This window comes from Sarcophilus harrisii, chromosome 4 (assembly GCF_902635505.1).
Source record: "Sarcophilus harrisii chromosome 4, mSarHar1.11, whole genome shotgun sequence".
Lineage (NCBI taxonomy): Eukaryota > Metazoa > Chordata > Mammalia > Dasyuromorphia > Dasyuridae > Sarcophilus > Sarcophilus harrisii.
The window spans coordinates 401100003-401113568 of record NC_045429.1 but is presented as its reverse complement, the minus strand read 5'-3'; the positions used below and the strand labels follow the sequence as shown (position 1 = coordinate 401113568).

Genomic DNA, 13566 nt, shown 5'->3' with positions numbered 1-13566 from the left:
CATTTCATTTTAAAAAGGCCGTTGGCCAGCTGAAATATTTCCAGAAAAAAGATACCAAGATGGTGATAGGAGTAGAAATCATGCCATATAAAGAAATGGCTCAGGAAACTGGAGATGTTTAACCTTAAAAGGGAAGATTAGTGAGAGAAGGAGAGAAAGGATAGAGACAGGATCATTGTCTTTCAAGTCTAATTGAACTTCTATTCAGTCATTCCTGTTGAGGATCCACTTTCTGTGTGAATACTTCCAGTTATTTGCCTATAATCAGTCTTTCAAAACAAACACTAGTTGGACAATCATATTCAATAAAATGGAAGTTCCTTAAACAGAGGAGTTAGCTGATGTTTCAATTGACAAGAGCACGGGACCATAGACTTGAGAAGTGGAAGGAATCATTGAGTTCAAATACCTTTGGATCTCTTTCTCAGAATAGTGTTTCAAATGTATAAAAATAAGTTGTAGGACAAAAAAAGAAATCAATTTTATGGGAAATAGTCATAAACATATTTTTAAAAACCATAGTAGATTCACAGTTCTTAGGCTAAGAAGTTATGCCCTAACCTAATTCAGACTTTCATTTTCTCCATGACCTTATTTCTTCTTTCCCAGAAGCAGAGTCACACAATGGACAAACTAGACTAGATTCTAATCAGGCAGTCTCCTTCTTGTTCTTGCATCAAATGGCTTTCTAACACTGGGCCAGTGATTTAATTTCTCCACCTCTATTTTCTCATGTATATTTATACATCTGTAAAATGCATGAAGAGTACTTATATGATCTCTAAACTCAAAAATCCTATGATGTTAACTGTTGAGCATAACCATTCTCCATAACATGATATAAAATCAAATGAGATGCAGCATCAATGTACCATTAAAAGAAGGCCTAGCAGCAATTTTTCATGCTTATGTGGGAATTTGCCTCCCTTTAGAATATAGAAAAGTCAAGATAAGGAATATCAAACTAGCTACCTACTGCCTTTGGACTCTTACAGCTCCAAATCATATTCTGAGGTTTTCAGTCACTTTACTCAGATTAATATGTGATTAAATTACCAAATCTTTCTAAAAAGAAAGAACAATTTATATAACAGTAGTGCAAACAGATGAGGAATAAAAATGTGCAACAGGCAGGCAGTTTGATTTTGATGCCACTGTTCAGAAACTACACATTCTGATTAAAAAGAAGGACCAGAAGGGACATACATGATCCACAAATAATTTACATTTACTAGAGGATCAGGGATGAATGCTGAAAGGAACCTCAGGGATCATATAACCCAACTTCTTCATTTTACAGATGAGAAAGTTAGGGCACTAAGTTAAGTGACACTGTGGCAGTATCAGGACTTGAGTCACAGGGTCTCTGTCTGATTCTGAATCCAGTGTACTTTCCATTGGAAATACATCACAGGCATTCTTGTTACCTTCATTTATGTGAATTTTCTGATTCACACTTGAAATAAATCCCTTATTGGCTCTCAGACCCTAAGAACTAACTGAAGGAAAAGATAGAAGAAAACCTTCTGAGCCCATTTCCTCATCTATAATATAGAGATCTTACAAAATTATTTCAAAAGATTCCTTCCATCTCTAACAGCCTATAGTTCTGTAGTTTCCATATATCAGGAAATAGAGAGGACCAAAGGTAATAAATCCTAAGGCCAAGCTTGGTCTTCTATTTCTTTTATATGTTCATGGATAGTATCAACCACGTCTAGAGAAAATTAAATGTTTAAAGATTCTTCTCTGACTTGTACAAATGCTAACACTGCATAACTAGAAAACTTCCTGCCACTTGCTAAATCTATTAAAGGAAAACTTTCCCCCTCCCTCAATGTAAACAAGTTTGTTATTTTCATTCTTTCCATATGCTGAAACTTAATTATTTTTTGTATTTTTAAATTTTAAATTACTCTACATCAACCATTTAATTGCAATGAATATTGTTATTACCTTCCTGATTCCCTGCAAACAGTCCAGGATTGTGAGATTGTATGTACAATTTCCGAAGGAAGCATCCCTATAAATATAAATAAAATGGATATTAATCATACATTTAGAAGATTTGAAAAAGAAAATGACAACACATAAAAATGGATATTTATTCCTGTTCATGTTTTGTGAATATAGGAGGTTTCTCTAAGGGAAAAGATGCTGCTAGGTAAGTTCCAAAGTCCAAGGTTTCTGTTTTGAAGTTGAATCAATTTTCTGTCATCCATATTTACATGAAGGTTTTTTTTTTCCTTGAGGAAGCAATGTATTTAAATAGAAAAAGTCCTCAATTCAGAATCATTAGTCTGACCAAAGTTTGCATCCTGACTTTAAGCAAATTATTTCTCTGACTACAGCTTCTTCATCTATAAAATGAGGCAAGATGAGATCTAGGCTACTTCATTAGGATAGAAGTCCTAGATCTGGAAGGGACTGACACATTGTACAGAGAAGGAAGCTGAGGCCAAAGGAAAGGAAGCAACTTGACCTGCACACACTGGCAGAGCTGCCATTTGGACCCAGGCTCTCAGAAACTAAAGCCGGGCTCTTTCCATTCTTATCCAGCTATAAATCCTATGGATCCTTGAAGGAGCCTTACTCTTGTTGAAGAGACATTTAAATGGGGGAGGGGGAGGGAGAGAGGGGAGATAGGGAAGGAAATAGGTGATCACTGAAGGTCAGTCAGAAGCACTCAAACAAACATCAAGAAAGAAAGAAATCTATTACTAACAGTCATTCAAATATTCTGTTTCTAGTGTTCAGTATCAATTCCATGGAGTAGAATTTTATTCCCGAAATACCATAAGTCTGAGTTAGAAGATAGAAAGGGCCATTTTTGGCCTGGAGTAAAATTATCTGGCACTTTACCCGTTTCTGGATGCCAAGAATGAGAAAGGAGACAAGCAACATCTTTTTTTTTTTTTTTTAAACCCCAGCAACTCATTTCCCTCATGGACATAAAAACAGAGAGAGTGCATTTACAAACCCACAGTAAGCTCATTTGACTCTGGATCCGATCCAAAGGATATATCTTTCTTCCTAGTACAAGACAGATAAAGTGTTCAGGAGGGAAGAACCATGGGATAGGATTTGGAAATCACACTACTTAAGACCACCAGTGGAGGAATTGAGGAATGTTACAGCCTAGAAGGGAAAAAAATGGGTGGAATAGACGCACTAACGCCAAGTATCCAAGGAGCTGTAGTTGTTTTTGGCAAAGAGGACCATGACAATAGGCAGATGATGCCATGACATACAAACGAATTGGATTTAAATAAGAGAAGGCTGTTGCAAGGTCACCTGCATGATTTTTTCCTTCCCAGTCATCTGGGTCCAGGGGCAAGATATAGATCAAACCACCAGGAGGTGGCCTTGGATGCAATGGGAGACCCTGGCCTTTAACATGTAGAAAAGGAATTATTCTTGGACCCAGAAGGAAAAACTAGAAGAAAAAATGGTCAAGAAATTATGGGCTCCACCTAATTACAAGTCTGCTTATGATGATTTGATGACTCTTGGTCAAATTATAAATCCAGTTTTAGCAACTACGAACACTTGCAAATACAGATACATGTGACATTCTCTATAAGATCTTTTAAAGTGGTACCTACATGTATCAAAACCATTTTCAATAAAAACCTAAGAAAGGTTTTAACAGGTGATTTTTCCATTGACTAGTCAGACAGCTAAATGTAGAAGTGTAGAGAATATGAAAACATGTTATTTGTTTTTAAGGAAGCATTTGATTTAGTGGTAAAGCAAAATTGAACCTTGAAGGTACTCCTCAATAGGAAATTCTTCTCATAAATATACCAAAATACTCCAAGAATAACAGGGCATCTAAATTCATCATCTTAAATTGTTTACCCCCAACTCACTTTTCAGTCTCTTGCAATCTGATTTCTATTACCTCTCTACTGAAAATATTCTTGCTGAGATTATTGATGACCTAGTAGTTGCCAAATCCAATGGATTTTTCTCAATCATCATCTTTATTTGTCTTCCTGCACTCTCTCTTTGAGACTATTTGCTAACTCTGCCTCCCACACACACACCTCTCCATTTCAGTCTCCTTTGATGGTTCTTTACTCACTAATAATGTGTTTTCCTAAAACAAACAAAACTAAACAAAAAACAAAACAAAACATTATCTCCATGCTTTTGTACTGGATGTTCTGCCCCCTCAACTCCACCTTTAGGGAAGAGATAATAAGATATTACTTGTAAAGATCTTGTCACGATGTCTAGTTCAAGATGGTACTTTAAAATGTTTGTTCCCTCCCCCCCAAAAATTAAAAAATTAAAAAACATAAACAAAAAAGTATGTTCCTTTTCCTGTGCCCCTTCACATTAGTCAACAAATATCCACTATGTGCTAGACTCTATACAAAGCACTGAAAAGAGAGGAAAAGGAAAAAAATAGTTCCTACTCTCAAGAAGCTCTGATGGGAGAGATACATGAAAACAACTATGTACAAACAAGATAATTAGAGGATAAATTAGAGGTAATAGGTAATTATGAGAGAAGGCACTCAAGAGAATTGGTTCAAATTCTTGTAGAAGGTGACACTTTAGCTGGGACATGGGGAGCCCAAAGGGACTAGGAGATAGAGATAAGAAGAATTCCAAACATGGGCGATATCCAGTGAAAATGCACAGAACTAGGAGGTAGCAGGTCTTGTTTGAGGAACAGCAAAAGGAGGCCATTTATCATGGATCATAGAGTACATAGAAAGAGTAATGTGTAAGAGATGGAAAAGGTAGGAGGAGGTTGGATTATGAAAAATTTTTAATGCCAGACAGATTATTTTATATTTTATCCAGGAGGAAGTGATAGGGAACCACTGGAGTTTACTGAATAGGGGAATGGGAGAGAGAGCCTTGCACTTTAAATCACTTTGACAGCATAATGGCGAATGTACTAGAATGGAGAGAGGTACACTCCTCAGTGGATTAGACTGAAGATAGAAGTGTCAGTGTCAGAATAAGTTTCCCAACAATCAAGAGTTAAATAAAAGTGGGACGAATTGCCTAGAAGATAACAAGTTCCTCTTTATTAGAGAGCTTTAACTAGGAACTGGATGATCATTTATTTGGTATGCTGTGAAAATTCTTTTTCAGGTTTGGGTTGGGTTAGATAACCCCTGACAATCTTCTGAACTCTAAAATTTCATGGAACTCATTTTCACCTCTGAACTCACCTCTCCTTCAAACTTTCTTATTTCAATTGAGAGTATCATAACTTTTCTAGTCAAACAGGTTTGTAATCTCAGAGTTGCCGCTAATTCTTCTCTCCAACCCTCAAAGTTCAAGAAATTTCCAAGTCTTGTAACATCTCTTGCATCCATTTCCTTTTCTCACTACTCATATGACAAACACCCAAAGTGAGGCCCTCATAACCTCTTGTATAGATTATTGCAAACACATTCAAATTGATTTTCCTCTCTCCAGTCCTTTCCTTCCCTAATCCTTCTTCAAAAAAATTATCAAAAGAATCTTCAAGCTATAAAACCTATGACTCTTAAAGTCTTATTCAGAAGTTATTTAAATGGATCCTGAAGTATAACCAAGTCTGCCACCAAAATACTGCCACTATCAAACTCAGCATTGAAGACTCTACTACATACATTCACATACTTATTTCACATTAATTTCCTTCACATATTTTATGTTCCAGCTAAACTCAAATTTGTGGTTAGCTCAGTATTTAATTTCTTGCCTCTGTGATGTTGTTCCTGATGTCTGGAATATATCCCCCTGCCCCCTTCTTACTTCTGTCAAAAATCTGAGAGTCCCTTCAAGGCTCAATCCAGTCACCACATTCTCTGTGGAACTTTTTATTAAACCTTCAGTTAAATATGCTCTTTTCTTTTTCGAATTATCTTTATTCATTTGCTCATATGCTGATTCCCCAAAAAGAACTTAAGTTCCTTGAGGATAGAAGACATGTTTTCATTCTTATCTTTATAACATTTCCTTAGCATCTATCATGGTGCTATGTACATAATCACTTGACACAATAAAATGAAGTGGATCTCAGAATGGTGTCAATGGGATGCTTGGCCAAGTATGGCTTGGATTAAATGGACTCTCAGATCTCTTATAATTCAGATGTTGCAATTTTGTCAAAAATTTCTACAAATTCCAAGCAATATTTCCTTCAACAGCAGTGCAATCTTATGGCTTTCAAAAATGCAATAAAAAAACCTCAGCAATAAAAAATGAGTCTTAATTAGATTTTTGGAATATATGCCTCATTAACAAAGGCTATGGTGTTTGGAAATTATTCCTGATTTATTTAGAATAAAAACTTCAGGAAACAGAGTAGCTTCTAATCAAAAGAGAACTTTACTTTCCGTTCAATAAATTAACAAACACTAAGCATTTATTAAACACTTACTATGTGCCAGCATTATGCTAATTGCTGAAAATACAAAAAGAGGCAAAATACAGTCCCTGTTCTCAAGGAGTTCGCATTTATTAAATGCCACCAATTTTAAGATGTTTTAAAACCCTCAGGACTCATTTGAATAAGATGTCTAGGAGGTATCAAAGGTTATGTTATTAAAATTTGTTGTTTCTTTTCCAAGTTAGAATACATTGTCCAAGGAAGAAACCTTTTCTTCTTGGGGTTCTTAGAACAATTTCAATTTTTCAATTTTTCTCTATCCTTTACTTTTCTCCAATTTATTCTTTTCATTTAGACATTCATTAGGCTAGAGTGCTGGACTGGAAATATGAGAGTCTGAATCCTGCCCTCAGACACTAGCTGTATGATTCTAGGCAAGTCACTTAACTTCACTCATTTGTAAAATGGAAATAATAACACCATCTATTTCACGGGATTCTTAGGAGGATCTGATGAAAAAACTTCTGTAAAGTACTTTGCATACTGGGATGTGCGATATAAAAGCTCACTATTATTATTATTATCTTATGCATATCCAAAATCCAATCCACATTAAAGTATCTACACCATGTACCCAAAAAAAAAAAGGCTTTGTGCAAGGAAATATATAAAACATGAAATAGGAAAGCCACAAAAATAAATAAAATACAACCCCTATCTCAAAGAACTTTACATTTTAACAGAATGGTATGGATTAGAGAAAATAAATATATATTGTCCACAATTACAAAAACAAAAACATGATAAACATATACAATATACACAGATACATGTGAATTTGAGAAAGGCAAAGGGCTATTTTGTTTGAAGTATAGGAGAAAATAATGGGGTTCTAGTGGCAGTCAGAATTGTGGGAATCCCCTTTTGGTCAGCACAGGTCCTTCATGAAAGAATTCATGAACTCTAAGAGTTTTAGGTAGCAAAAATGGAAGTTTATTGTTGTATGAGAAGTCAGCTTTACTAAGAGACAGATTTCCTGGTAGTAAAGTCCCATTAGGGAAATGGAGGCTGGTACTGAGAAGAGAATGCCTTCTCAGCAGGCAGGAGTCCTGGCAGCTATGCCAAAGAAGTAAAGCATGCTATTTTGGACATTCTGCAAAGAAATAAAAGAGCAGAAACCTATTTTATGAGCAGATCCTAGGGGGAGAGGGACCTGGGGGCAGCTTGAGCTGATCAGACCAAGATCTCCCAATTGAAATTACTTTGAAGGCTTTTTCAGACTGAATTTGAATGATGGTCCAGCTATCAATGAGGGTAATTTACCTTAGAAATGAGAAGCTCTCTCAGACTCCACAGAGCCTGGGAGACCAGGAATCAAAGGGAACAGAATTTGTGGATCAAAAAGGAACACAGTTTTACACATACCCCCCCCCCCCATCCTTCAGAAAGACTTTCAGCCTATCAAGGCAAACTTTAGAAAGTAGTTGGCATAAATAGCCTTCCCTCCCCAGAAATCAAATCTAAATCTGGGCAGTTACAGATAAATAAATCCTAAGAGGAAGATTGGGAAGATGGTGGAGTAGGTTGGTAAATTTCCTAGATTTCCCCCATCAACAGAAAAAATTTGCACCTCAGGGCGAGCATAGGTGTGAAAAATCAAGAAAATTTAGGACAGAACAGGGGTTCTCCTGGTACAATGCAAGATCCAAAGAAAGCCCCCAGGCTGGATATTAACTGGTGCAAACACCTCTGGGCTAGCTCCATAGAAATTCCAAGTGAGGAGTCCTGGAGCAAGTCTAGCCATAGAAACTTTCACCTCCCAGACAACAGGAGTAGTTTGTTTTGTTTTGTTTATTTGGGGGGGGATGTCTGAGTCTGAGAAGATTGAGTAAATCTTAGCTGATCAGGAACACTAGGCCCAGCACAGAGCCGTGGCTCTGGGTGAGAAGATACCAGCATACCCTTAAGTGCCGAAGAAGAAGGGCAGGGAAGCTACTGGCTGCCAGCACTTGCAGGAGTGGATTTGGAGCTTCAGGTCAGAGGGGAGAGCTGAAGTGAAGCTAGAAGCACAATCTCCTACCCCGCAATAAATAACTTCTAACCACTAAAATACCAAGACTACAGATAATAAAATCAATTCTCTTTCCTCTGAACTTGTATTGTTTGAACAATTCATTTGAGCGATTAATCACATTATGACTTTTGATATTCCATCCACTGTTTTTGAAATTAAAGAATCTATTATAACTGAATTTTTCACATTTATGTCTTAGCAGATAAGATAATAAAATCACTGAGAGAAATGTTCATACAACTTATTTTCCATCCATGATATCTTGACAAAGACTTCACATCTCTCTCCTACTCTTCTCTATACATTTATAGGATCTTTCATCTATATGCTCTCCCCAAACCAGGATATTCATCATCCCCAAACATGCCCTCCCTTTTCCCACAGGAGCATAATATTTTAAGGTCAGGGTTCATTTAATCAAATACCTTTTTTAAAATAGCTATGTGTGCCAATTCCAAGCAACTTTTGATAAAAAGTGCCATCTGTCATCCAGAGAGAGATGAAATGTGGATAATGTGGATAAATGCATAATATTTTCACCTTTTTGTTATTTGCCTGTTTTTTTTCTTGTGTTTTTTCCCTTTTGATTTGATTTTTCTTGTGCAGCATTATGAATATGGAAATGTTTGGAAGAATTGCACATATTTAACTTATATCGGATTACCTGCAATCTTAGAGAAGGGAACAGAGGAGAGAGAGAAGGGGCTATCTTTTGCCTTTCTTTTTATCTCTAATTTTAGCATAGTGCCTAACATACAGTAAATGCTTACTAGATATTTGTTAATTGACTAACATACCAATAGTATAAAGGCTTTTACCACACATCAGTAAAATCAAAGATCCTCTGAAATCACAGAAAAAGCATACATATCTGATTTTCCCAATTGGAATCTAAGTCTCCTTATTAGCAAATACTGTCTCAATTCATTTGTGTATCATTCTCAATATCACATAAAATCTTGGATATAATAATTGCTACTCAATATATGACTGCTAGATGAAAATATTATTCTGAACTTGATGGGCAAATGAAGAAGTGTTTTGACTTTATAAATGTAATAAAAAAAAAGAGAAAATTGTTCATTTATATTTAACCATAGACTGAGATTGTAGGGGCTTTTGAAAAGTTAGAAGATAAGGGGAAGTAAGGGCAGAATCCAGGGTGTTAGGAAAGATGTGACGTAGGTCCTACTCAAGAACAAACTTGCATGTGCATTATGTCTACTGCATGAGATAGGAAGAGTTGAGTATTCCTGTAGATATTCTAAAAATACAGCCCCTAGGAATTTGGCCTTGGGAATGAGATAGGCTCAAGAAAGGACTGTTTTATTGAAGTTCTGTTCCACATCATAAGAAAAAAGTTTAAATAAAAATGTAAGCTTTCAGACTCTCCCATGGGCAGTATGTTCCAACTGAAAGAATACTAAGTAAGGTATCGAGAAACCCAGTTCTGGTTTTAATTGTGTCATTGAGTAGGTGTCTGAGGTTTCTCAGACCCTGAATTTTCTCATCCATAAAAATGAAAGCTAAAGTTCTTGATCACAAAGATACCTCTTTCCAGCTCTAAAACACTTGCTAATTGTATGAAAATCAATCTCATAATTTACATTATCCATCCCACCTGCTTATATTTTGTTCCATTAATTAACAGTCAGTTTCAAATGTTTCTTGATAGATTATGGAGAGTTTTTGTCCCCTTTTTGGACAATCTACTGAGAAAAAGCAGCAGATTCTTATTTTTAGTGTTATAACCAAAGGAGACAAGTGCAGCCTTTCATAATTGTGCCTGCATAAATAATACTTTCTTCAATAAGCCAAGTGAGCTGATTCAATGCAACATCTCCATTTAGTTAAATCAAAATACAGAGAGAAAAAAGATAGGGAACGAAAGTAGATGCCATAATCTAAATTTTATTATCAATAACAGTATTCTGAAAGAGAACATTTGCATGATGCAATGAATTTGAAAAGGCATGACCACAGGAAGCACTGCCATGCTAAATGGGCCTTATGACATTTGTTGAGTCAAGAGTAGTCAAAATTTATGGGTAAATTAGCAGAGGGAAGGGCAGGAGGAAAAGACACCAATTTTTGTAAATTTTAGCTTAGAACTCCAAATGTGTTCTTATTGGTCAAAATCTCTGCCACTATCCTGACATTCTGCAATGAGACAGAAAGAACTGGGAATTATAGATTCCAGCGTCAACTATGTTACTTACCATCCATGTGACTTCGAACAAATTGTATGTGAACTACATTCAAATGTAAAATACAGTTATAGCTTTGCTTAATCCCACTCAATTTTTTAAGAAAAGTAATGTGAAAACCTCAAAGCATTATATAAATGTGGGTTAGTAGTAGGAAGATGAGGACATGGGAACAATGAATAAGGACACAGAGCTATTGAAAATTATAATGGACTGTGCCGGGTGTGCTTTACTCTCAACCCTTTCCTTTATTACAGATCTTCAAAGAGATTGTAAAAGATGAAGAATAGATGACTAGTCAGTCAATAAACAGTCATTAAGCATTTATTACTATGTGACGGGCAATGTGCTAAGCACTGAGGACAAAAAAAGGCAAAAGAATCTGCTCTCAAGGAGCTTGCTGTCAGGAGACAATATTCAAACAGCCAAATATAAACAAGCAATATATAAGACACATTACAAATAATCAACAAAATGGATGGCACTAGAATTAAGAGGGATCAGGAAGAAAACAAGTATTTATTAAGCGCGTAGTGGAACTTAGTGCAGAGTAGATGAGTAAAAAGTAACAAAAGGAAGCCAAGTTATAAAAGGCTTTGATTGCTAAATAAAAGGTTTTATATTTAATCTTGGAAGTAATAGCCATTGGAGGATGACATGATCAGACTTGACAAGATATCTGAGTAAAGAATGAAGTAGAGTAAGGAAACATTTTAACGTGTACTAAAGTACATATAGGGTGGACTAGACATTCCTAAACTGTCTTCCAACTCAGAGATACAATAATTCTGTGATATACTTAAGCAGTTATTTCTGTAAGAGTTAAACATTAATAAAAATTCAGGAAAATCCTTAGGTTTCCAGGGAACCCAACCTTATCAACTGAAGGACATTTCAATGCTATTTATTGTGACTTACTCTTTGCCTTTTTTTTCAAATGATAAAATTAAATTCAGGAGAGAATCAGATGATTGAATTCTGAGGAAGAATTATTTATTTTTTAGTAAATATACCCAGGTAACAATAGGAACTCAGAATATATTCCACAAGTTACTACAATTCCACAATCATGCATGTTGTTCAACAGCATTATAATAAAGAAAGTTCCTATAAGATACATTACTTGTGATTTTAGACAATGATAATTCATAGCCCATGTCTATCAGCAAAAAATTCTTGACAACCCACTTGGGCTGCTCAGTAGTACTTTAGAATTTAATGGGTCTCTACTGCTCTGAATTAAATGTTTCATGCTCTGAGTTTGTAAACTCTGTAGACTTATGGGCAATTTTAAAAATTACTCATCAAGTATTAGGGTCCAGGAAAGTCAGGCAAGGACAGCAACAATGTTTTAAACACTAGCAATAGTACAGGGGTATAGAAAGGAAAAACACAACTTCACACTCTTAATGACTTTGTCAAATACCAGTGGTTCAAAAGGAACAAGATTTGTATGAGAGCCAGAGAAAGACACAGACCAACATGCCTTTAAGGATATAAAGTCTATTATCCTTCTCTTAACTATCCTCAAGCCATGAGAAGAAAAAGACAAAAAAGACAGAGAGCAGAAAGTCCTAAAAATTCCTAGATAATCAAAGAAGAGAGGTTTAATGAAGTTAACAGAGATAGATTACCATATTAATGTTAATTAAATCATACACCATGAAATGTGAAGCTGTATGCATAGTGAAGCAAAAAAGAATATGAAACATTAATGTCACCAAATTTCAAGAGCATCTTAGTCTGTTGTTCAAATACACACTCATTAAAGCAATTTAATAAAAATGTTTCCAAAGAATTAACCTAACTTCAAAGTCAACTGAAACAAATATAAGCAGCCTTATTTCCAATATTTAGATCTAATCTCAAAGGTTTTTTTTTAATGCCATCTAAACTCAATACACACTAAAAAACAAATAAGGTTATTTGAAAAGAAATGCAGTATATATTAGGATAGAAAATGTTAATGCTTTTAAACTGGAGAAAAGGATAATTAGGTATGTAAGATCTACCACATGAAACTTATATTAATATTAAAGTTTCCTAATATCTTAAAGTTGGAACAAACATTGGAAATATTCAGATATAATCTTTCATACCATACATAAGATCTATCTATGGCATACTTACACTAGGAGATGAAGTATTTTTTTGAACACTTCTTAGTAATAAGAAACTTAGTACCCCACAAAGCAGCTTATTATCTTCAGGGGCATGTTAAAAAGTTCATCCTAAATCCAGTTAAATCTCAATCTATTTCTAAAACTTGAAAACATTTTCTCATTTCTTTCTTCTGGAGCTATTTAAAATAAATCTATTTCTCTCCAACATGAAATCTTTCCAAATTCTGTAGATAATTATACTGTCCATCTATCATTATCCTTTCTAACCACAAGTCTTCTCTCTAGGCTATAAAGATACAATTCCTTCAACCATATTGAGTGTAATAAAGTTTCAAGTTCCCTCATCATCTTGGTCATCTTCTTTTGGACATCCTATATTCTACCAATATCTCTTTAAGTATGATTCCTAGAACTGAACAGAGATATGGTCTCACCAGTGAAAAATGGAACAGAACTATGACCTCTTTCCCCCCCAGATATATTTCTATTAATGCAGCCTAAGATAGTGTCAGTTTGATTAGATAAATAATTTTCATAACTATTATCAGTCATTAAAATTTTGTTATATGTTAGATTGTTAACTAGATGTCATGTTAACACTAATTATGGTTAGGCTGGATCTAAATCTCAAGTTTTCTAATTACTGATACTTGCTAAAGACTAAACCTAGTTTTGTAAACCCTTAAAACAAACAGAAAGACTATAATTTCCTTCTGCTGGACTATGTCCCTAACTAAAGATATCCAAATTAAGATGTCACTAAGTACAATCCAATTTACTGACATTTAGCATCTTAAAAATTCTCTCAGTCTTTCTATG

At 35.1% G+C, this 13566-nt stretch overlaps 1 protein-coding gene across 16 annotated transcripts in view; it reads right to left on the bottom strand.

Moving 5' to 3' along the window:
• CDC14A (cell division cycle 14A) overlaps positions 1-13566 on the bottom strand; it is a 284358-nt gene that overhangs the window by 157880 nt on the left and 112912 nt on the right. For all 16 annotated transcript variants that reach the window (XR_004233993.1, XR_004233992.1, XM_031967153.1 and 13 more), the window contains one exon: positions 1957-2023. Coding sequence is in view for 14 of the 16 variants with exons in the window: in XM_031967153.1 (XP_031823013.1) it covers positions 1957-2023 (67 nt within the window). In the remaining 2 variants the exon portion in view is untranslated. The remainder of the gene's footprint in view (positions 1-1956; positions 2024-13566) is intronic.